General features: G+C 42.9%; 2 protein-coding genes across 5 annotated transcripts in view; one reads left to right on the top strand and one right to left on the bottom strand.

The window, feature by feature from the left end:
• Positions 1 to 317: 317 nt before the first annotated feature.
• On the bottom strand, positions 318 to 13,609 carry USP1 (ubiquitin specific peptidase 1). 3 transcript variants are annotated; one of them, XM_056355678.1, is made up of 9 exons: positions 13,471 to 13,609; positions 12,964 to 13,193; positions 11,706 to 11,829; positions 11,273 to 11,380; positions 10,638 to 10,798; positions 9,446 to 10,149; positions 8,158 to 8,322; positions 6,806 to 7,007; positions 318 to 1,915 (listed from the first exon to the last, which is right to left on the bottom strand). In XM_056355678.1, the coding sequence occupies exons 2-9, from the start codon at positions 13,131 to 13,133 to the stop codon at positions 1,186 to 1,188; spliced, it is 2,364 nt and encodes a 787-aa protein (XP_056211653.1). In that variant the 5' UTR covers positions 13,134 to 13,193; positions 13,471 to 13,609; the 3' UTR covers positions 318 to 1,185. The 3 variants fall into 3 exon arrangements, with proteins under 3 accessions (XP_056211653.1, XP_056211655.1, XP_056211654.1); XM_056355680.1 differs by lacking the exon at positions 12,964 to 13,193 and having other exon boundaries at positions 13,471 to 13,599; XM_056355679.1 differs by lacking the exon at positions 13,471 to 13,609 and having other exon boundaries at positions 12,960 to 13,140.
• A 1,159-nt stretch (positions 13,610 to 14,768) lies between these two features.
• KANK4 (KN motif and ankyrin repeat domains 4) overlaps positions 14,769 to 25,144 on the top strand; it is a 36,086-nt gene continuing 25,710 nt past the window's right edge. For both annotated transcript variants that reach the window (XM_056355670.1, XM_056355673.1), the window contains exons 1-5: positions 14,769 to 14,899; positions 16,123 to 16,256; positions 17,537 to 17,637; positions 19,013 to 19,147; positions 20,585 to 20,784. The gene's annotated coding sequence lies outside the window, so the exon portion shown is untranslated. The remainder of the gene's footprint in view (positions 14,900 to 16,122; positions 16,257 to 17,536; positions 17,638 to 19,012; positions 19,148 to 20,584; positions 20,785 to 25,144) is intronic.

The following is a 25,144-nucleotide window of genomic DNA, read 5'->3' on the forward strand; positions in this document are numbered from 1 at the left end:
AGTTTATAGGATTCATATTAACATTTTAGCATCTAACAGATGATTTGGGATTTTAATCCCTAGTATTTAGTGCCAAACATATCACTTGGTTTTGCAATAATCTGTTTCCCTTTCCCCTTGCCTCTAGTCGTCAAGTGCCTTTGAATTAGGCTTGAATTAGGATATGCTGTAAAAGAATTTGTTAAAAACCAGTGAATGTTATTTTTTTAAAGCACTTTAAATCATCCATTCGCTAAGACAGTTTCCCAGCCTTTGTGTGAGACTGCCCAACCACTTCCACTTTCTGCTTTTCCCTCTCCAAACACAAAAGTCTGATCTAGTAGTCTCAGATGCGTATCATAAATTTTATTTCATATATACATTCTTGACAAAGCATCAAAGCCAAATGCTTTCGTTTTCCCACCTTTCAGTGAGCTCCAAGTACAAATGAACTGTTATAAGATCACCACTAAGTTCCAAATTCACCCAAACAGATATGCATATTAGAGGGCTTTACTCTTAGAAGTACAAAATTATTTTAATTACACTACACACTCCCCCTGTTTTGAAGTATTAATCACACCTATTTACACTTTGCCCATTTAACACCTATGCAACAAGATGCAAATTAGACCATTCAAACATTTCTATTAAGTTCAGTTCCTTCCGATACACTAAACAAGGTTACAAGACCCTTTTCTTGTGCTTCGAGTTGCACCGAGCAGTATAGAACTGGATAAGGAGAATAAACCACGCTGATTACCCAAAGACTAAATATGAAGTATTACTTCCCAAGTTACAAAAATACACAACTTCTGATGAAATTTGCTAGTTAATATACATTTACTCCAGGATATGAATACAAATAACTTTTATTAAAAAAAAAAGCTAATAATACAATAGGCATGTCTGAGACCTAGAGTTGTGTTAAAACCACTACTGTGTACTGTAGGCATCATTTAGGAACTATAGAAATTGGTATTTCTAAAAGGCAATTTCACTATTCTCCAGCATAAAAGTTAATATGTGAGTTAAGTTCTATGTCATGGTTTGTTAATTCAAGTTGAGCCACTTACACCGAACAAAAAGAGCAGAAACATGATGATCCAGTAGCTTCAGAAACAGCCATTTCTTCCAGGTAGTTTTGATGCAAATCAGACCAACAGGTGTATGCAAATCCCTAATATTTACAGTCAAAATACAGTATCACTCTACAATCTTCTTATAAAACAGTAGGTAAGGAGTTGATGTAGAGGACGACGTTGGAGAAAGAGAATTCAGAAAGTCCTTTTCTTCTGTGACCTTCACTTCAGAATCATCAAAAAGCAACCACTTCCCTTCATACTCTTTCAGGCTCTGCAGTACATACAAAGCTTTGTTTTCTAGTCCACTGGAAGCAACACCATTCTGCTCACCGTGTTCCGTGCTGCACTCCGCGCTTCCGTTACTACTGCTAGACTCGGGGTTTCTGTTTTCAGTAACTACACTAAGAAACTTCTCGGGGTTAGCAGGTTTGTTGTACAGGTCGCAGTCAGACTTGCTCTTCTGCCCCCCAAGAAGTCCGACAGCTTCCATATTCTTTTTGTTCAGAACTTTACCCGGCTGTGTGTTTCCATTGACTCTAAAAGAGACTTCGCCATCGTCGTAGTCTTCAGTAACAGTTCTTGCCTCCTCCTCGTTCAGTGGTTCTGGTTTTATCATGTCATACATTTGGTCAGTGATGAAGTTTCCCTTATCTAACTCTAGGCTATTAAGATCTGTAATTTTGACAGAAGCTGTGTAGTGTCCACTACTAATGGTAATGCCGCTGTGCATTACCACTGCAAATAATCCATAGGTGTCATTGGTTGGCTTTGTGCTCCATTCTTCTAGAGACAGTTTGAGAGGCGTCAGTAAGGGAGTGTTTATCTTGGATAGTCCACCATAGCAATCGAACCTTCAGGAGAAAGGGAAAGTTAAAACCTCTTGCTACAACAGCTGACAATAAACACTACTGTAAGCAGCCCATATATTGGCTCTATATGTTTTTCCTTCTATTAAAAAGACATGGGCGATTTGAATGTGAGAAGTTGCTCGCTTTTCAGCTTGCTTATCATGAGCCTGGCTCAGGCACCCCTGTTCAGCAAAGAAATTTTTACAAGTATCTACGTTAAATCTTACAGCCTTGTAACTATTTATTTTGAAGTCCCTTTTTCTGAAGTATTGACTAAAGTTAATTTTTAAATGGTAACGATAAAGGGAGTTTAGCGAATTGTTTGGTTATCATTTGTGCTTCTGTGCATGAATACTTGCACTTCCCAGACACCACCCTGCATTCCAGATTAAGAAAAAATTAAAAACACTCTTCAGCATCCAAGGTCGAAGTAAACAGGGTTGGGTTGGAGAGTTTATTTTTCTCTCCAAACCTTTGAACTAAGTAAAGGCATACAAATCTATTTTACTTTCAACTAGTTTTAATGTCACTCAGAAAAACTGAGTAATTAACTTTTCTCAGGTCATCTCTGTGCACTGCAGTATACTGCCAATGCTAATGCAATGATTATCTAAAGATTAATAAATTACCAACTCTTTCTTATTACTAGGGAATCTTCATTAACCATCCTATGTTATTGGGTTTTTTTAAACAATTATCTATAGCTGCTTTACTTCCGAAAAGCATCCAGTACTCCATATTCAGCATTCCGTTTGTAGCGCACACATGTACAATGAGAAAAGTTTAAGTCCTCTCATTACAATAAGAATCTTTAAAGAGTTTGAAAAGAAAGTAAGTGTTGGATCTTCTACGTTATTGCGTATCAGCCACCTTGAATGATTCTGATCTTACATGATTTACATATTACATCAGCCCAATTTAATTTGCCCCTTTAGTTAACAATATGTTATGATCCTAGTAGATTTCAGTGGTGATTCAGTCTTGCTCAACCGTTAGGGTGTTGCAGGGAAAGATAGAGGGGAATAAAGACCAACCCTGTAAAACTTGGGTTCCAAAGAGCTAACTCCTATCACTCAACTTGCATTTTATCACAAAGAAAGAATAACTTATCTTTAACCCAAGGAAACTGTAGATATGCCGTAACAGTATAAGCATAATTGCAGTAACAGAATATTACTTTTCTTTTACTGGGTTTAGTTTTGACTCTGCTGTGCTTCTAAACATTTCACTAACATTCCCAGCCATAAACGCTTATAAACATAAATACATTTACACACACACAGATGGCCTCAGTCACTCAAGTCTAACTGAAATCTCATTTTAAACCTAGGCTTACCATAAACATTTGACTACACCAAAAGAAACACAAAAGAGCATATAATCAGAAATTATATAACTTAAATCTTCTGAAAATCCCTATTATTAGTAGCCAGAAATAGAGATATTCAGAAGTGAGTCAAGAAACAGAGAAACTGCTTGCTGATACTCTAGATCAGAAATCCAGTTCCACTCAATCACACTAAGACAATCATATTAACATAAAACATTAAAAAACAGGCTCTACCTTTCTTCTGAATGAGATCCAGCATCAGAAAGATTTGGAGAGGAGGAAATAAGAGAGGAAATCTTTTCCTATTAGCTTTTTGTTCTTCTTAATGATAAGAATCTGAAGACAGAAAAATTGCATGCCAAGTACTCTGCCTCCTGCCATCTGCACTGATGCACAGTAGTTCATACACAACAAACTTGATTTCTGCAACTACATCTTTTGAGGCCATAAATTCGTGGAACTTTACCCACTGTACTGAATTAACACCTCAAGTTATTATAGACCCTTAAAGACTTAAGCTATTTAACTGCAATGCTTTTAACACACGAGGATGTGAAGCACTCCAAATAAAGACTTCCAGCGGTGTAAGCACTGTTGTCGCTTATCAGCCAATGTGACTGTAATGAAACCTAAAGTAAGCCTTTTAAAATTAAAAACGAACAAACAAACAAACCAATCACCTGCTCTTACCTGATACCACTTCGACAAAAATCTAGTTTTCTCACCAATTGTTAAATTTATATAGTGGAAATGCTTAATTAGATGTTACCAGTTACACGTTTCTCTTAATAGGTTCACATTCTGAGCACATATGGCCTAGCATTTTTCCCCACACACACAGACTTGCCAAAGACAATTACTCATCCCCAGGCAAGTAGATTTGCACATTGGCTGCTTTATTTAAAAAAAACAAACACTCTGCAAGCCAGCATCTAGCAAAGATGAAGCAAATCCCTACTAACTGAAAATATTTACATTACCATTTCCCTCTGCTACATTTCTCTTCATTTATTTCAAACTCAGTTATCAGAAAACTCGGTAGAACACAACTGAGAAGACAAGATTTCAAATTTACATGGGCACTGAGAGAAGTTGTATGAAGACTCTTCATTTAAAAATCTTAGTTTAAGTTAGAGAAACAGTCTCATTACTTTTAGGGCAAACCGCTGCCATCTCACATATGAAATGCATAGTAGTTTCACGGTAAAGGTTACAAGTTTAAGTAAGTCAATTGGGGGGAAGTTCCATCAAAGCTTACTGTTCAACCACCACCATAAGAGTGACTCTGGATATTATGGAGTAAGCCAGTGCTTTGGCTCACAAGCCTCTGCTCCTCCCAACTTGATTTGCATCTGTGCTTTACTACTCCAAATCAAGATGTTTAGAAATGACATGGGTTTGCCCAAGATAAAATGTCCAAGCCAAAAAAACAGGAAACCATCTTCTAAGCAGTTTCAGCTTCACCACAGACTCCAATTCTACATCTGATTTTTCCACTCTTACTTCCTTAATCTCTGGCAGCTAGCACTTGGCAGAAAATGTATGACATGGTTCAGAGGACACATAAGGAACACAAGAGACTGGATTCAGTCTGACCCAGATATAGGTCTGAGTATTTTGGAGCAAGGACCTGAAGATTGCTAGGACAGAAGAAGAGGTTAAGTGATTCAGGAGGTGGCTGGTTACCCTACAAGCTGCAAGTACTTCCTCACAGAGACAAAAAAGTAGCAGCTGTAGAAGCACACTGAAGGCAATATTCAGGGTTCCTTTCAGGTGAACATCTCAGGTCGTGGTTTTTTGATTGGCCTGTAATCATACTAGAATACCATCTCACACCAAGGGCTGCTCAACAATAGCATTAGGATTTTTAAGAAGTGCGCAACTTTTTCTCTGACTTGTTGTGACAGTCAAATAATACGCAGAACAATGAAAAGACAATTTTGTATATTATGACCCTAAACTTGCATGAAAAGAAGTTAGCAGACATTGCAGAGACAGATTAAGCTTCCTTTCTACTTTGTCAGAAACTTAGATAGTCCTAAAACCAAATACTAAAACCAGCCAGAGTGAGAATTCTAGTTTTAACCTTGGCAAACTACATGTAAAAGTGTCTTTACGTAATCCTTTACACTAGTTACTTTACAAATCTTATTTATTTATATTGACCACAGTCACCAGCATTTGCTTACAGAGCATCCTCTGACAAATCATCTGTCAGCTAATATCTGGTATCTGTATACTGCCAGAGGCCCCTATACACTTCCAGTTCTACAATACTGGGGGGACAAATACCCACAGAAGACTTCATGCATTACACTTCCTACTGGCAAAGGTGGCTCTGAAGCTCTCAGGCCAACTAACAGGGAAATGCAAAGCACAGGCAACTTGGTGGATAAAAGGCCGAACTGGTTTGTGCCCAAGTAACTTCCTGCACATCCCAAAGTAACGCCTGGGAGCTACGCCTACCATCAGGTTGTGAAACACAAGCTGCAGCACAGAAGCATGCTCAGCTCTCCAGCACAGGTGCCAGCTAGTGGGATGCTGACACCAACACAAGTTTCTATTCTTTTGCTGCATCCAGCAAAGTATTGCAGGTAGCAAAAGTCACATTTTAGTGAATACCAGGAGAGGTTGAAAATACAGGCCAAGTCTGCAAATGTTACTAAAATTGTGCAGTTGCTCTCAAAAATGCAATTAATGGTGTGACAATTTTCTAACGGATCTGGGGGAGTATTTTATAGTTTTAAGAAGTTTTTCCTGATGAAGCCTTCTGTCATTTTTCATTATTTGAACATCAGTGGATAAATAGTTTACTACACAATGCTGTGCTTAAATTGTCATGGCATTGTTTCATTTGTGTACAGTACCATAGGGACAGGTATTTTGTTTGGGGTTTTTTCCCCCTCCCAAAGAAAATCCCTAAATTCCTAAGTATGGAAGAAAAAAAAAAAAAAGTTATAGAACACTCTCATAAGAATAATCTTTCAAAAAATAAGGTTTTCCACAGTATATAACATCAAAGTGATTGCTTAGTAGTTGAACATCAATAATGTTGACATTATTTATTTTTAAAGGAATTGATCAATTTTTGTAATGTGTTAACCCTTTAAAACGTTTATCTCCTGACTTTTTCCAAATTTTAGTACTCACATTCAGTTAGAGACCAAAGTGCTACTAGCTATGATCATATGACCGTAAAATTCAGATTTTTTCTCATTACTTGTTCCACTGAAGTACTTAAACCTGCCTCTAAACTCACACAGACAGGTGATAACAAAAAGTAAACACTTTAAAGAAACATCAGGACATCAGGCTGTTGTAAGAATATAGGTAAAACAATTTTTGTTAAGAAGTCTCCTGAAAGTAGATTTGTAATTTCTGCCACTACTGGTAACAACAGAAATCCTTTATGAAATCAGGGGCTGTGTCCCACTGATTTAAGTTAATTTCAACCTAGAAATCTGCTTTCGCTTTTGGAAAAGTTACAATATTTTCATCTCTTCTGGTAAGATTTCCCTTCCTTCAGCACACTGTTTCGTAATATAGTCAATCTGCATACTCACTCTAAGCCACTAGCAGCAAAGCACTTCAAATGAATTGTTATAACTTCAGGCATTTTATCGAATAAAAGGCTGCGTTCTGCTTCTGTGTAATGATGGCAGTTTTCGCAGAAATATTTATCCTCTCCCACAATCCTTTCCACTGACGCAAACTGCGAAATTGCCCATTTAAGAGTCTTCATTTCTGGTTTTGGCTCTGGAGAAACTATAAAAGAGAATCATTACATTCACAGATAAGCTATTATTCACGTTTCCAATGCACCCCAACAGAATAACAACAAAACAAAATATGTCAAGTTAAGGCATGTTCAAAAACAACTGTCAATGCTGTAAAGAACACTCAACATGTAAGAAATAGAAGGTGTATTCAAATCTTTGAATCATTTCAGGAAGTGATAAAAATATCACTTAATGGATATTATTACTCAAAATCTATGGTTTTCCCAAAGCTTGTGTTCAGATCACGTACTAATTCTGTTGCCACGTCCAGAAACTGGCTGCATGTATTTGAGACCAGAGTTTCACTCATTAAGGCAAACCTCCAAAATCACCAGAAAGTGCCCTTTCACTTTCCACATTTTCCATCCCCTGACAGCTTCACACTGCTGATGACAAGATCACCTACAGTGCCCGTAGCATTTCACATACGAATGCCACCACACACACTTCACACTGAAGTCCTTCGGGAAAACAGGATGGGGCAGCAAAAATACAAAAAGCAGCTCCAAATTAAGTCCACGGGAACTAAAATTGTTTTCCTTAAACTTCTGAACTTCAAAATATATTGTTGCCATGCTTACTTTTGAAAGTAACTAAAAACTATATATAGATCACCAGAATTTGTGAAAGATACCAGGGGACTAACATTTACAAATATAAAACAAATGCTATTGAAGTAACAACAGTCTGAAACACTGAAAAAAAACCCAACAATTTTTTACAGCAAATGAATAAAAAAAAAAATCTGGATTCTAATTTCTTTTATTTTTGAGACAAAAATGCAGATATTTCTTATAAAATTAAGAAAATGCAGAATTTCTTATCCAGGAAGAAAGAGAAGACCCAAATCAGAGAAGATAAGTATTTGTAAGCAGGAAAACACATACATCAGTGAAGGAATGTAAGTAAGTCCATGTTATGTGTTAAGATCTGAAACAATTTTAATACTATCTGGACCTGTCTACATTTCAGCCCTGTGTTTCCAAAGTCTAAAGTTAATCAGGACGAGAGATCACAGAACAGCCTCTAATTTTAACTACCACAAACAGGAGCAGTTGTTCCTTGATAACAATGGCACTGTCCTTCCTCAGTGGAAGCAGAAACAAACACCACCATTCTTTTTAATAATTACTTACTTTCAGAACTCTCTTCAGTTTTAGGAAGTTCATCTTCTTGCACTGGAACACTGATGTCCTGAAAATCTTCTCTTCTTTCAGTAAAGCACTCGCACTCCAAGCATCTTGTTCTCAGTACTAACTGGCCCTGGAACAGCTTCTCCACTAGTTCAAAAGCAGCCAGCTCTGTACATAGAGAAAGTATATGCCAGATCACTTATCAAGATGCATTTTACTCCAAAGACACTTCAGAACCTGGCTATCCTTGGAAAATCACCCTGTTACAGACATGGCCTTATGGGGATTCCAAACAGGAATAACAAAAAAAAAGAAGAGGAAAAAAAAAACCCCAAAAAAAAAGATGACAAGGGCTGCTTATCACATTCAATTTTCACAGTATCATCTACCTAAATAGGAAGCCTCTTTCTTTTGGCCCTCAAATTTCAAATTCTGTTTAAAGGTTAGGTTCTTCTTTTATACTTGAAGTGTGATGGTGTCACATACTGGAAAAATCTGTCATCAATGCACTTCCTTCTTAGCGTGGACTGTCGGCCTCCTTATGGAGCATCACACTTATGTTTTCATCTGGTTTCTATGTATTCTCAGTTCTCTTCTCCAATGCTTTCTAAACTTGTTGGCCAATTTTAGTCACATCTGCTGAAGAAATACAATCTCAACAGATTCCGCATGCCTTCAAATTTTTATAAAAACTGGCGGGTGAATCATAAACTTCCAAATTAGTAAGTACCAAATACATAGCAAGGCCCTTCCCTCAACAGGTATCTTCATTGACAACAAAATCCATACCTGCCAGCCAATTAGCATATATAATACATCTGGTGTCTTTCCTAGTTCTTGGGAAGGCTGGAAACATGGAAGGACTAGAGGACAGGGAGGGGAGGATACTGTTTGTAAAGACTTGAGACAGGCGGCCATAGCCAATGGGGTTTGATTCTGTTTGCTCCTGAGTAATCTTCCTTTACATCTGGAATCCACTTGCTATTTCTACATATGACAAGTAGTCGCAGTAATACAAACCTGGTAATATACTGCTTTTTTATATTGTAAAATGATTACATAACGCTAGAGAAATACTCATTAAGATCTAGGCTGAACAGGTCAAGTTATTTAAAAAAATAATTACAAACATGTATAAAAATCAATTCTCTTTTATAAAAATCTTTTTCAATTCCTGAAAATGTAGTTTTGTAATTAGTGCTCTGTTGGCTATGCAGTCTGCAGGCTGACTTCCCACGCATAGTGATTTGTTATTCATAGTATCTTTAATCCCATACACTTGTTCACCAACCTTCCTTTTTTGGTTCTTTTTCATTATGGCTTTCCACGGGAGACGCTGGTTCATGGTATTCTTTAATATTGTTACCATTTTCGCACTTTACAGATGACTCTTCAAGCTCACCGTCGTCATATTCTTTCCCTGGGTCTTTGGATCCCAAGTTTGTAGTTAACTTTCCTAGACTATAAAATTTAGACAGGATACTAGGCTGTTTGCATGAAGATTTCAACCAGTTTAATCTAAGCCGTGACTTCTTCTGTGTTGGCTTTGCGCTCTCATTTTCACTGGAACACTTGGCAATGGCATCAGTTTGATTTTCTAACTTTTCTCCTGTTGCTTTTCTCTTTGACCTGGTTTGTCTTTGATTTTCTTCTGCTGCAATTTGCTCTTTCGACACTTTGGATTTTTTCTTTACATTGCCACCCTCAGCGTCACTTTTTCTTTTCCCATTTCCTTTCAGTAGCTTGTCTTCAGCCAGGTCTCCAATGTGGCTACTAGGTACATTCTCCTCCTCCTCAGCAGGGTTGCCAGTTCCATTGCTTTCAGTATTTTGATTAAGTTTTTCCTCGAGTTGAGCTGTAGGATCTTCCATGGGCAGTTTGTTCAATTCTTCCTTCTTCAGTAGCTGACATGTTTCTTGAATGTTACCCAGGATACACTGCAGAACTTCCTGGGCATCGTGCTGCAAGTAGCCTTCATACATAGGGTTGAGCTCTCTATTAAAAGTAAACGAGCAAAACAATGAAGACTAGTTACTCTCTGCTTACTGGCTAACATAATTTCTATTTAAATGAGGGGGTTAAAATATAAAATCAGGGGAGGATCCTCTCCAGGCCTAGAGAGGAGTCCGCTCTGTCACAGAGAGCCATGGGAAGGTGGCTACAGCCTTACGTATTTGAACACACGTTTAATTGCAACACAGCAGCAGTCCCTCTCAGGTCAAAGAGAAAACGTACATATGTAAGGCTAAGTACTGTTTTAAATCCACTGCTGGACTTAACAATATTTTTTTTTTTTTTAATGAAAATTTCCTTTCAAGTTTATGGTATCATGGAGGTTACAATAAACATGAAAAACTTACTTTCTGTAACAATGGCCCGAATTTAAGACAATCTACCTTCCACAAGTGTCTAATGCTGTGCAATGATAATGACCTCAAAACTTCAGGTGGAAATTCTGACAACGTATTTAAGATAATTTGTACCTAAGGGTATTTAGTAGCCTTCGTGGCTGAGTAGCAAGTTCATCTGTGTATTTTTCTGGATTTAAGAGAAAGCTGGCTTGAAGCTGCTCGACTGAAAGAATCAATGAGTGCAAACTGCAGATTAGTTCATAACTTGCCAGTGGATCTTCTTTACAATTTCCCTGTAATAACAATATAGAAAGAATAAACATACTTGCAGTTTTGTCTGTACGACAAGTTAAAGCTTTTTCTCTCCTGCACTCAGTTTTCTCACAGACATTTGACTGATTTTTTTGTTTGCTAATAGGAAGCAGATTTCAGGCAATATATTGTTCTTTTGCCAGTAGAAAACAAATACAAAAGCTAGACTAGCCATCATTTTAAAAACCCAAACTCCAATGTCCATCCACAGAAAGTACTGTATTATAATTATCTTAACATCAGAAGCACAGTGAGCTATCTTCTTGAATTTCTTCTGTCAACAAACTGTGCTTACAAGTTTAAAGACACTCTGAACACAAGTTCAAAACAACTCAAATGTTATCTTTACCCAAAATAGCACTGTAGAAAACAATATAGTCAAATTTTCATTACACTTCTGGCACGCAGCCTCACTTGCAAAATTACAAGTGAAGGAATGTAGTGAGATACATTACCTTTTCTGTCTTTTGCTCTCCTTCATCCTTCAAAGTTTCTTTCTTCTTTGAAATGATGTTATATAAATGTTTTACTCCAGTTTTAAAACCAGGACAAAAATATAATACCTGAAAGCAACAGTTGGTAAAGTAAGAAGTTACTCCACGTACATATCCACGTTGCTTTGCATCTCCCAAGGCTACTGCACAGCACACAAAGATGCAGGACTGTTCATAGCAGGGAGGTACCCAGAGTATGTAAATTGAATAATTACCCAGTCAAGGCAACCTGCGGTGCCCACATTTCCTGCAGTATCATCTTTTTTCCCCTGCTGTAATTAGATTCCCTTCATACTACATCCAGACATCTGTGTACTATCAAACTACAAATCTCATCCATTTGCGTGTAACCAAGTAAGATCACCCTTTCGAGGCACCCTGAACATGACCTTACCTGAAGTACGCTGTTAAGGTAACAAGTGTTACCCAGATTGTTCAAGCCCACAAAAGGCAACATGTTGTCTTTTTTCTCACAGCTAACGAGCGAGGGAAGCTGTGCTGCAGGAACAACCTGATCACTATTAAACAAAGAAAACAGGAAAATAGCACGTAAGAGACAATTTTTGAAAACTACTTTCTGGTATGCATGCCCATCTCTCTTCTGGCCATCCACCATCTCGGAGCTAGCTTACAGCACTAATGATTAATATATACAGACCAAAACCATGTCAGGAGTGTTTGAGAGTGTTCGTATGGCTACTCTAGGCACTCAAACACAGGCTGTAACACTTCCCTTCAGCAACCTACACAAAAAGAGACGGGTTTATAAAGAAGCAGGCAAAGCTGCTCTCCGTTCCAATAGTTTTCAAAACTTATCAGGAGACCAATCTAAGGAACCAAAAAAGTTCTCTTTAAAATACTTTTGCATGTTCTTTGTTCATTCCAAAGGCAGGACTAAGAAAAACATGTCTAGCACATATTTTCTGTTACTGTCGCCTCCTCCAGATTCCCACTTCATTTCTGGATGCAAACCAAAAGGATAAACACAGAAAAGATTAAAAAAAAAAAAAAGAACCTGGCACGTTATATACAGCGATTAATGCACCATACTGACACAACAGAACCAAATCTTAGGCTTCAACACATTTGTAACTGACCATGATAAAGCAATTTTTCTTTTTCCCACTTAAGTTTCCTCACTACCTGCAATGAAATGAGTTGACAGATTTGCTCAGGGCTTGAAACACCCTAATGAGCTACAGTAAGCAACGCAATCAATTCTTTTCCTTCCAGCAGAAATAACCTTTAAAACTAAATGTTTTTTCCATTAAAACTCAATTTTGTAAAAGCCTACATTTTGACATACTTTAAACAAAGCAGCATCCCAGTAACTACCTTATTTATATTAACTTTGAATAGCGTAAACTTCGTCAAGTTATTGAAAAGTCTGTATCAACTAAATGTCCATAGCGTGGCAAAGTTGTTTTCTTAGAATAGTTATAGAAATTTACTGCAGCAAATGGCTAGTTTGGTTTGATTAACTTGCTGCAGGGTTTACTGCGTACGTGCCGAAGCACGCAGCGATGCACGAACACACGGCTTAGAGTGGTCGGAGCAGCCGTGTTTGCCCCTTACACCAGAGGCCCGCTGGGCTACCGGGCTACCTTCACAACTCGCCAGAAACGCTTATCCAGAGCAGAACTCTTACATACATCTCAGCGCCTCTGAACTCCGAACCCTTTTGCTCATTTTCCTGGGACTCTGTAAAATCCAGCGCTCTTTTCGCTTCCTTTTTTTGGAAGAGCTTCAGCGAAAGCCTGTTCTTCTTCGAAGGGCTGCCTCTGGCGGGCCCGGCGCTGTCACTCGGCAAGACCCCGGGCATCTTTCCTGGGGCGCGGGGGCGCGGCCGGCCCGGCCGGGAGGCTGCGCTGGGCGCTCACACCTGGCACACACACGCACACACACACACACGCGAGTCGCCGTTTACTTTGCGCGGGGGGAGGAAGCGGGAGCGGAGCGCGGCCCCGCAGCCCCCCGCCCCGGGCTCTGACAGCCGCCCCCGCCCCGCGGCAGCGCGGCCTCCCGCCCGGCCCGGCCCGGCCCCGCGCCGCCCGCCCTCACGGTCCCGCCCGCCCGGGAGGCCGCTCGCCCGCCGGCGGCGACAGCGCGGCGGGCCCCGGGCAGCCGATGGCGGCCGCGGCAGGGCCGCCTCTCCTCACCGCTACATGGTGGCACGGCGCGGGCCGCCGCCGCCGCCCGCCAGTTGCCATGGAGACCGCGGGGCGCCCCGGCGCCGCTCTCCCCACCACGGGAAACTTGGCGCGTTTTCCGCGCCGCCAGGACCCGCGCCCTCACCCCTCCCCGCGCCCGGGTGCCCGCGGCCGCCCCACTCCAACGCCGGAGCGGAAGCCGCCGCCGCCGCCCGCCAGCACCGAAGGGCCATGGTGACCGCCGGCAGCCCGTCTCCCACCGGCTCACGGCGGCCGAGAGACGCCTCCGCGCCCGCCCCGCCGGCAGCGCCGGGGCCGCGCCGCCGCCGCCGCCGTCAGGCAATGCGGCAGGCAGCCCACGGGGTCCTGCCTGGGCGCGCGCGGGCGCTGGTAACGGCCTGGCCAAAGGGCTCGGGCTCGCGAGGGGGGATGGGAGGCGGCTGGGCCGAACCATTCCGCTGGGATTCCCCCCCCTTCGGCGGCGGTGGATTGGTCCCGCTCTAGCATCGCCCCTCCGCCAATCACAGCGAGTGGCGCGTAGCCCTTGGCGGCGTCGTTCGAGCGGGCTGAGGTAACGGCCGGGCAGGTCGGCGCCTCGGTCCCCCCCGGGCCCTCCCGCCGGTCCCCCCCGGGCCGGCACAGCCCGCTGGAGCTGGGCGGCCGGAGGCGGGAAGCGAGCGGCAGGCGAGGCCGGAGGCGGAGCCACGCCGTCCCTCAGGCCCCTTCTCCCGCCCCGAGGCCCTCGGCGGTCTCGGCGCCGCCCGCTCGCTCCTGAGGCCCCCGGGCGTGCGTCTGGCAGCCCCTCGAAAGCCCGCTTGGTTTTAGCGGTCGTGCGCCCGCCTGGCGGTGTGTGTCGCTGCGGGAGGGACGTGGCTCGCCCTAGCGCGGAGGGGAGCGGGGCAAGGCCTGCTGTTGCGGCCTTCGGAGCTTCCCTTCGCCGCTGGGTCTGTGCGGAGAGCAGGGGCAGGCGGCCCCCGGCCCCTCCGGAGCCTGGGCGGCCCGCACGGCGTTGCATCATAACGCACTGGGGATGATGCGTTTCATGATTCAGCCCCATTTTTTAAATACATAAAGTGGCTCTATCATATGCTTCCCGCCTTTTTCTCTGCTCATCCCCCCCGCCCCCACCCCCCCTGTAAACCAGGGATCACACTTGTAACTTGGGGGAGATCTGAGTTAAAAGGCTTTACCAGCACAGCTATGAAGAATGCAATAAATCATAGTTCTTACTCAGGCTGTTAAGACTGCAAAAACCTCTGGTGTAGGGATCAATATGCTCACAAAAGATGGTATGTGGGAAAATAGTAGAGAATACTCTGTTCTGCTCTTTAAACTGACTCCTGCAGCGAAGGTCTGCTGGTGGGGCTGTACCAGAAGGGTAGCAGAAACCTTTGTGCATAAAAGATGCCTGCATGACTCAGTCTGGCGATGGTTGGGAGTAGGTATGTTTATTGACTGTCGCATAAATGTGGTAGCCATAGCTTCATCACCCTGTTTACAAAGGCCTTGTTCTACAGAGAATACTTTTTTTTTTCCCCCACCAGGCTAAAGATGCGTTTTAAAGAAAAAATCTTTGACAAACTAATGAGAGCTTGTAAAATACATCATGTTACCTCTGGAAATGTATCAAAGTACATTCTAGGCCCTGTAACCCCATCAGTAGATGCCGTCTATGCTTAACCCAAAGGGAAGGGCACTTTCATTTTTTTAATAAAAAGAATGAAATATTTGAAATCTCATGTCAGCCTTGCAACAAGGCAAACATCTGCGGAACACACAATCATTCTGTTTATGATGAAAGACCTCAATAATTTGTGGCTTCACTTGCTGTGAGTTAATGAGGTCTTGTCTTTACATATACAATGACTTCCACATTTCACAAATTCATCTGGCTCTGAAAATTGTTCTTTATTTACTCCATATAAGGCCTTATATTTTTCACAGCTCTCCTCTGGCAGGACTTGGGTAGTGTGAGATGAAAGAAACATGAGGGAGGCTTTGCTGTAGTAAATACATCTTACAAAACATGAATCGGCTACTTTTAAGTCTATATGCTGTGTTGCTATGTCATTTAATATTGGCCCTAAAGGTCAGAAATCTTTTAAAGATTCATCTTTATCTTGAGAACTAAGGAACTCCATGTGGCAATCACACTTTTAAAGCACTGGTGTTAACAATTATATTAAAAGAAAATCCTGTTAAGCTAAAACAGTTGTTTATTGAAATGGCATCCGTGACTCCACTGGAGAACTTCTGTAAAAGTTTTCTAAGTTATTCAGTAAGATATTTCGTAGGATTAGTTTCATAACTGACTTTAAACCATGCCCAGACCTAGACCTTAGCATCCCTTCACCTATATGTTGACCTAGTGGGATTTACAGAGCTCTGAAGTTGGCTAGATACTGAGCTCCCGTTGGAAGTCACTGGATTTCCCAACCTGAGTTCTGCAGTATGACATTTGGCTCCACTTAGCAAACGTTGCTAAGTGAATTTAACACTGCAGTTAATAGACAATCAGGACTACAGAGGTTCTTTTGTATGAGACAGCAAGCATGTGTAAGGAAGTCTTATCCAGGTGGGTGGTGCTCAGACGTCATGTAACTGCTTGGTTGCTTAATATTGTTATCCCTTAAATCTGCTTTATGCTGCCAGTTTGAGTAGCCAGCTGAGGAGTCACTTCACCAAGAGCTGGAAGGTGCTGGGCAATCAAGACAGGATGAAATCTCCAAGTGTTTGGACCTTGAATCAATAACAGGCTGGAATAAACTCCAAGGGCAGGAGTCCAGTTCCTCCAGGTAGGCTTGTGTTCGATATGGCAGCACGTCCTGACAGATCTTAAGGCAAATGGCATGACTAAGGCTGTTTATTACTTACTAGTATTGTGTTTTCATAAAAGGCCGCCCTGTCAAGTGCGTGGTTTGCAGTCTGCTTTAACAAACGTGATAAAAAGACTATTCATGTCCAAGGATTTTACAATCTGAGAATCTTAATTCCACATGTACAAGCGTAGGGTATACTTGTGCCTAGGAGCACCATCAGTGACTTTGGAAAACCTAGCTTTGGGTTTAAAGTTAGGCTTGTGAACATTTACATGCTTATGGTTTTAACCTTCAGGTGCAGTAACAGAGTGAAAGAGGGAAGGGAGGTGTTAGCAGAGAGTATTTTTGCAGACGCTGGAAGTGTACACAGCTTTTCACATGGTAGTTATGGGGCTTTGTTCTGTGGGATAATGAAGTAGTCAACTCAGTTTGAATAGGTATAATGATTATTTTAATCAACAAATACATCTGCCACACAACGAATACATCAAGTAAGTACAAGACAGTAAAGTACCTCTCAGTGTACTTGGTCAGCACACATTTGGAACAAACTTTACCTGCCCTTTTTTCTGAAGCGTGGGGTCTGTTTACAGATGCCCCTCTTCAAAGAGGCTTCTGTGTCAGCAGCCCAGTAGATCTCAGTATCAGTCTTCTTCCTGAATGTGTTTTACTTTTTCTGCTGATTCCATATAACCCTCATCCTGTTCTAAATAATATCTCTCCCTTAACATACTCACAAATTGTTTCCTCATTCCCCATCATCATTATATTGACCAAACCATACATACTTAATTTTTTCATCTTTACTTGTAAGTTAATTCTCTCTGGCTTTTAAAGACAAAGTCAGTATAATTATAAGAGACATTCTGGTTGGGTGATCTTTAAATTCCCCTCTGTCACTTGTATGGAAAACTGCAATATACAGACTGTAAGAATTCTGTAACCAAATTTGATATTCATTAAAGCATTAGTTGCTGTTGATTTTAGTGTACTTAATTATGTGCCATCAAGTGGTGGTTTACAGGCCAGTGCAGTTACAGGATTTTATAATTTGGTCCTTTCATCTTGTCCTATATTTTTTAACCATTGAAAAGGACGGGAATTTTAAGATGGTTCTTGAGTAGAAATCAGCAAGATGAAGAGAAGTGATGTCAAGGAGATGAGGTTGTTTGGGCAGGAAGCCACAGGACAAGAAGTCGAGGGCACAGCAAGATAGGCTGCCTGCATCAGGTAATCAGACCAATTTTCTAATACAGGTGGCAGCAAGACTTGAACTGCATTTGAAATATAAGAACTACAGGAGAAGTCAGGATTCTCTGTGCATTCCTGGAGGTGATTTCAAGTCAAATGACACAAGGTAATGCTTGGTGCATTAGATGAGTCCTTATAATTGGCTAATTTTAACAAACGCTCCAAGGAGACCTGTTACATTGATGGGTGGGGTGAAATCTTAGCTGCGGTTCCATCAGCTGATTGTTTTTTTCAATTTGGCAGTGCAGTCACACCCCTGCCTTTGCTTTCTGACATAGCTATACATGTGTACATCACCTGTAATTACAGTCCAGGTAATTAATCATTGTGTCTGAAGGTTTACGGCACATGAAGCTCTCCAGGCAGTGTCACCACTTGGCATACCCAGGACAGCTTGGTTAGCCAATCCATGACTCGGCATTAAAAAATACCAGTAAAGCCATGATTTATGTTTAGACGGAAAATACAGAGAAGCAGAAGGTCCCCTCATAGTGTTCAAGGCCAGGATGGATGGGGCTTTGAGCAGCCTGGTCTAGTGGAAGGTTTCCCTGCCCATGGCATCTAGTTGGAACTAGATGGTCTTTAAGGTCTTGCCAACCCAAACCATTCTCTGATTTTCTGATGCATTGGGAGGCGGCTGCATCCACCAGCCTGACATGGTGCTATGCTGCCTGAAAGCAGCCACAGAGCTCCATCTCAAAACCAGCCATCCAGCAGCATCTCTTCTCACTTGGAGAACTACAGGAGAGAACCCTCAGCTTAGTGACATCTCCCCTTTACCAGCCTTTCACCCTCTCCAATTTTTAATGCATCCTCTTAATATATGTCTCCCTGTCCCTTGTTAATGCAGGGAAATTTTTCCAGCAGGTAGGTGCTCTGTTTAAATGTAAGGAAATGGGGACTTATTTTTTTTCTGTATCTCTCCAAAAATAGAGTAACACCTAATTAAATATTTATGGCAGCTTAGCGTGCTCAATAAAGGGACTGTTGTCTAGAAGCCTCCGAAACCTTGGCTTTTTACAATAAAGGGGTGTTTCAAATACAGACCAAAGATGGAGCAGGTGCAAGAGGCAGTAATTACATACGTATGGTCCTGAGACACTCAAACATGCAAGATTAAATTAGGTCTAATACTATAGACTTAACAGCCATATGTTATAAAAATAGCTGCACTGGGAAACCAGAAATCTCCACAGACATAGCCAAAAATAACCATATGAAATGCCTGGAAAGAGCAGATTCCCCAGAGGTGGGATTTCTGGACTCTTAGAGGAAGTCTCCAGTACACAGCACTATCCCCTGCAGGAAAACACCTCCACAACCTCTGGCTGTTGCTGAATCACGTAAATTACAGCAACTTCCAAACCCTGCAGCCATATTGGTGATAGGCTTATAAATCTGTCAGGGTGCCCGTATTGGTGGAATTATTCTGTGAATTTTGTGAACATTGCAAATTGTATGTGGACAATGTGCTCTTTCAGCAGGCTCAGAGCACCCAGGGACCTCCGCGCAGGAAGGTCTGCAGCCTACGCTGGGCTCTCCACTGTTGACACTAGCAAAACCTATTTCATTCATGAGGAATATGATTCTCCGTCAGACGCCCCATGGCAAGAAAGGTAAGAAACCATTCACAAAAATGAGAATACTGACTATAAAATGTCAAGACAAGACTGACTTCAGGTGAAACAAATAGAAATTCATATTTAGGACTCTTACTGTTTGGTGATCCACAATTTGTACAAGCTCTGCCCCCTTTCACAACCGGAAACACAGGAACAAATGTCTGACTCACTTTACCACCCTGGAAAGGAAATCTGACTTTTCCCACAGCAAATACTCGGGGACCGTGACAAACCGTAAACTGTGCCTACTTGACAAGCTACATCTGCTTTCAGAGGATCTCAAATAATTTCATAATCAGTTTTTTTTAACTTCAATACTGTTATGTTGGTGCACGTGGGAACAATTTGGCCACTGTAGAACTACAGTCCCTTTGAGAGCAGTACCTCTGCCTGGTTTCTAGTAACTGAACAGGATGAGTTTGTGCGATTTAACATCAGACTGGGGAGGTCAGGCAGCAGCAGAACTCCTGTCTCGTACCAGGGGTGGGATCTTCTTCACCAGATGTTGCTAATGTGGGTCGCAGAGCAACTCCTTCCCACCTGGGAGGGACTCAGGGGTTACAGCAGCTCGAGTCTCTGCCATGTAAAACCTAGCCCATAAGCTTTACCTGTGTGGCCAGCTGTTGTCTAAAAAGCCTTAGATTAGGCATCCTTAAAGATACAGACTTCAGGAAAAGCAGGAAATAATAATTAGAAATCGCCACAGTTCTGTGAGCTCCACGGTAAAGCCTGCAGTGAGCTCCTTTTCTTTTCAGCTTCCAAAAGGCAAACATCAGCTTGGAGGCCTGAGCCACAAGCCACGAGCATGTCAGTGTGCAAACCATGATGTGCGCCGCCGTGCGGGAGGTTTTATTGCCTTTGAGATCAAGATGTATAGCTCCTCACACCACAGGCAGCATGCAGCCTTAGCTCTCATTTATATCTCTCTTAACTTAGAAGAAAACACAGTTGGATGTGATCTACAAACTTTCTGGCGCTATATATACATCTATTATACCTAAGAAAATAACAGTAATGACACCCATAATGGATAAAGCAGATTAGTTCATAACAATATAACCATGTGGTTCTGTACACTGAAAATCTGCCGCAGGCAAGGTGGATCTGCGGCCAGGTCTGAAACAACATTTCTCCTCAGATCTCTTTGGAAGCTAAGTTCTGTCCTGCAGAAAGAAGTGATGTTCTGTAAGTGGTCCCATTGCATCCTTAGGGGTGTTTTCCCTACTTTTTGCCTGTCTATGCATATTTTCTTTCTCGACTCACAGCCTGCTGCTCCGTTTAGTATAACATATGGATCCAGAGCTTTGCCAGTAGCAGAGGCAGCGCTGTTTTCCGTTATGGGCTGGAATTCAAATGAGAGGCCAGCTGCTACCTTACAAACCATAATTAAAATAAAATAAAAATAAAATCTCTCCCCATCTCTGTTTTTAGGTCGAAATAACATCTCATGGAGCTGTAACTCACTCCTGGAAGCTGAGACAGAAAGAAACACAAGCTGCACATTCTTGCACCATCTGCTGGTAGCATCTCCATTGACAGCCATACCTAGAATGGATTTTGTAATTGCTCTCAAACCTGGAGGGATACGTCCACCTGGAGGGAGACCACTGCTATGAAGATTCATGATTCAGGTGAGGGCTTGTTAGGTTTTAAAAAAATACCAAACTACAGACAGTCAGTTCTGCATAGCAGAGCCATTTCTGCCAGATTTTTAAGGAATTACACAGCAAGGCCTCCGTCACCCCAGTGTAGCCACATCAGGAAGGGTATTGCAGAGCCCTTTGTGTCTCTGCAGTGCAGGACAGACCAGTCTCCACCAGCTGTTGCTGGCAGTCAGCATGAGCCATAGCACCCAAAGAAGAGGCCTAGCCTCTCCGGCCCCGTAGCCTGCTGCCTGCAGCTGGCTGTGGTCAAGTGTCTCATCACCCTCTGGACAAAGCAGAGGTGCAGACAGGTCTGTGCTGGCCCTGTAGGAGTGCTGTGCCAGGTCTTGTCCCCATCACAGAGCCATTCCCTCCAAAACTGCTGAACTCCCTGCTGGAAACTCTCAACTGAAGAATGGGATCCAGTGATGCCTCTCAGGTTCCTTGCCCGTCCCAGAGATTTAATACATATTAAAATTAAGCACAGTGCTTTGTTATTGTCAAAGACATCATAATGTGAGTAAAGTGAAGGAATCACTCCAGTAAAGGTGAAACGTTATTAAGTTTTTATGGTGTTAAGGAGTGTAGGAAGAGATCGGTTCCTCCTTTCTGCCCCATCCCTTGGTACTAGAAGGGGCTGTACCTTCTAGTGGAGTGCAATGTCAAAGAAAACACACAGGAGAGTGATGTCAAAGAAAACAAATGTCTCTTCGTGCAGGCTACCAGTCAGTCTGCCAAGTTCACAGCTCCAAGAAGACACAACATTAAATGTCCTTGTCTGGCTTTTAAAGAGGGTTGGCATTTCATAACAAATAACATCTTTGTCCATGGGAGGCCTGCGAAGCTGAGGCGTCACATTTCACCCCTCAGCCTGGAGGACAGAACCACAGGAGTCTGGGGAAATGGTCTTCTCTAGGGGCAGCTCATTGAGAGTATTACAAGTTGTCCCCTAAGCCATCAGCCACTAAACCATTGTTAAGGCACAGAAACTCCTAGCATGGTGGTCAGTGTGAATTAGTCAGACCATCGCTTGGACCAGAGTGACAAATCCCATATGACTAAAAATCCAGAAAACCAAAGCTAAGGCAGGGAACAGCTGAGCATCTCTGTTACGTGTGTATGTGTTCTCTCTCCTGTGGAGAGCTTCATCACAGTAAGCCCAGGGTCATGAACACACATATGCCCACTCCCTGTGTAGCTGTCACACTCAGCTGCGATCACTGACACGAGCACACCAGCCTATGCTGCCACTGGGCTGGGTGAGGGTGTGCAGGCAGGGCAGTCTGGCCTATGCTGCGGTGCCAAAACCTGCTGGAGTGCCCGCTGCCTCCTTCACCTAGAAATCAGAGCTGCAGCTTGTCACCCTTCAGTCCTTTATTGCTTTCCTCTAAAACAGAAATATTCTGTGTTCCTGGCACACAGTAAAAGCCAGCACGCTCGACACAGAGCTGAGGTGCTGAACGAAGGCACTTGCCTTCGATGTGATCTTGTGTTGCTTTCAGTCAGTATGGCAGGAAAACAGCTCTCTTTAATAAGAGACACATGAGAGCAGCCAGTTGGCAATACATACAGCACGTAGGGGTATGCGCCCCATGGGTGTTGCAGACCAGTGCCGAGCAGAGCTCTTGTCCTCTCTGAGTAACCTGCCCATTTGGGTGACCTGTCGGTCATGGAGCTCTGTGCCGACCAGTTTACTCAGTCTCTCACCATGCTTCCCTTTGTCATGTCACAGTTCCTGCACAACCTCTGTGCTAGCTAAATCCATGTTCTGCATAGTTGATTTCTTCTACCCTTTTTTTTTAGTGCAAGTGGTAGTGGAGACTGGGCTGACTGATAGAAAACAGGAACAGAAAATACAGCAGTGAAAGTAGATTTACAGAAAAATGGTAATTGTACTTTACAAGATACACGTTTAACTGAAATGAGAATTTCCTTTTCTTTAAGTAGATTTGAGGTCTATAGACAAATGTCTGAATTCCAGCTGTGGCTGCACCAGTGCTGACTGCACTGTAAGCAATAGCATTTCTCGTTTATGCTTGCAAAGATGTAGCAGTTTCTTTCAGGCAACACAACTGTAGCAAATTGATTTGACAGACAAGCTCACATGGTGTGATGTGAACATTAGAGGAGTTGTCTATGTGTCATAAGGAAATGAAGCATTTTCTGTACCTATTTGGGGATCACTGGATGCGCACAGCCCAGGACAGCGTGGGGCTGGCAGCTTTTGAACAGGCACGAGGTTGGCTCCTCTGTCTTCTTGTCCCAAACACAGAGTCACATCTACCCTCCACATCTTTTCTTGCCTGCATCCAGCTGGCTGGGCATGTAGGGAAGCATGAATGCTTGGTTTGGCATGTGAAAGGGGATGCACAGTTAGGGAAACACCTCAGGTGTTTTTCAGTGTTATGATAATTATGGCATGGTTCATAAAATCTTCCCAAATCAAGATACTTTGTTAGGCTGATATTTGTATTCTTGTAGCTCCCAGATACTTGCAGAAGTATTTTGCCCCATTCACGCTACCGACCAAAAAGTGCCCATGGCGGGCCATAGGCATGCCAGCCACGTGCGGGTGGATGGGGCAGGATTTTAGCATTCGCAGACCATACAAGGCAGCTCCTGTGAGCACAGCAAAGGGGGAGCAACTTTGCAGAGTCTACAAAAATGGATGTTGGCACAAGCGTAACATCATATAGAACAATAGTGATTTTGTACTGCGTTTCCAAAAGAACTCCATCACATCAGCCCCCTGGCCCCATTGCTACATGCTCCAAACACTACATTAACTTTGCCTGCCTCCCAGCATGGGGAAGGAGCCTCACCCCACTCCTGTCTGTCTGCTCGCAGAAGCTGCAGGGAGAAACCCCACTGCAGAGCAGGCAAGAGCAGTGTCTCTGGGAGGAATTAATCCTGTCACTGGAGGGAAACCTGCTTCCCTAGGGAGTCCATACTCCACCCAAACCGCCATCCACCGTCAGAGGCATTACTGCCAGCTAGGAAGGTCTGGTCCACGTCTTAAAACACACGCATAAGAAAAGCTCAATCAGGTGGTAAAAGACTGTAGGAAACCACATTGTTGTTTTTATTCTTTTCCCCTCCTAAACTGACCTTTGAAAATGAGACCACTTTAGACCTGAACTGGTGGCAGCCCTTGGGCGGGATCCGGCTCACAGCATTTCAGGCAGCAGGCAGGGCTGACCTCTTGCTGTGGAATTTCACCTAGTAATTTCTGCGGCAGGAAGAAATCCTCCGAGTGGGTTGTCTGGCTTCAGAAGTAATTTTAAGTGCCTGTGGCTTGACAAATCAACATTTCTGAAAGCGCTTAATGACTCACAACCTCGCCTAAGAATAGCTGAACTTTGCAAGACGGTATTACATAGCGGAGAATATGGCCTCTGACACCGCCTGAGTGTGGAGCTGAAGGACTCGGTGGGAGAAGGGGAGGGAGAGGCTGTGGCTGCGCCATAGCTGCATTCCTGCTGTCCCCTCCCGGCTCCTGGCAAGCCGCATTGAGGAGGCTTCTTAAACGTTCATGTGCATCAGCCACCTCAGAGCTCTCCTCCACAAATTCACCTAATCCGCTTTTAAACAATTTATCATGTTTCATTTACACACGCAGCAAAGTACTCCTCATTTATCCTGTTTTGTTTGAAAGTGCTGTTACTTTCTTGGATTAAAGAGGGGTCACAGAAGTTTTGTGCATCTACATGTTACACCGCTGAGTGCCTAACATTTCATCGAAGAGAGATTCTTTGTCTTCAGGTTATCAAGCAAGTAAAACCTCAGTGACTGAAAAGGGGAACTGGTTTTGATTCTGCTTGCTCAGGAGTGGGGGTTTTGGTAGCTGTTGCTTGCTTTTCTGGGGCACGCTTGCAGAAGTGTGTGCTGTGAACTGCCACCGCTTTACTTCTTACCCCGCCATGCACACTTTTTAGTGCTTTAATCTACCACCAGGGAAAACAGAACAAAACACAAGTTCAGCTGAATGTCTGTGACCACAAGAGCTTCCTGTAGCTGCCTGAAGTTTCTGTTGCAAAAGCCTCGTTGTTGTTGTTGTTGTTGTTGTTGGGGATCAGGGATTGTCCTGGCTTTGGGGATGAACCTAAGGGATGGGTTATGGTTAAGCTGCACCATCCCAGGAGCAGCAGGAGAGGTGCTGTGTCTGGAAGGCACAACTGCACATAAAAGTAGGTTTACTGCTCAGGGAGAAGAAAATAATGTAGAAGTTGTCTCTCGCCTCCAGCAGCCAACGATGCCAGAAAAAAAATAATCTTTCTGATATCACAGTCCCTCTCTTTTGGGCCCTGCCAAAATAATCTGAGCAGCAGTGGAAGGTCTTGTCCTCATG

Source organism: Falco biarmicus, chromosome 11, assembly GCF_023638135.1.
Source record: "Falco biarmicus isolate bFalBia1 chromosome 11, bFalBia1.pri, whole genome shotgun sequence".
NCBI lineage: Eukaryota > Metazoa > Chordata > Aves > Falconiformes > Falconidae > Falco > Falco biarmicus.

Coding starts and splice junctions, on each gene's coding strand:
- USP1 (XM_056355678.1), bottom strand. CDS start 13,133: ATGCCCGGGGTCTTGCCGAGTGACAGCGCCGGGCCCGCCAGAGGCAGC. Junction 11,830..12,963: donor GAGTTCAGAGGCGCTGAGAT/GTATGTAAGAGT, acceptor TTTGTTTAATAG/TGATCAGGTTGTTCCTGCAG. Junction 11,381..11,705: donor ACCTTAACAGCGTACTTCAG/GTAAGGTCATGT, acceptor TGTTGCTTTCAG/GTATTATATTTTTGTCCTGG.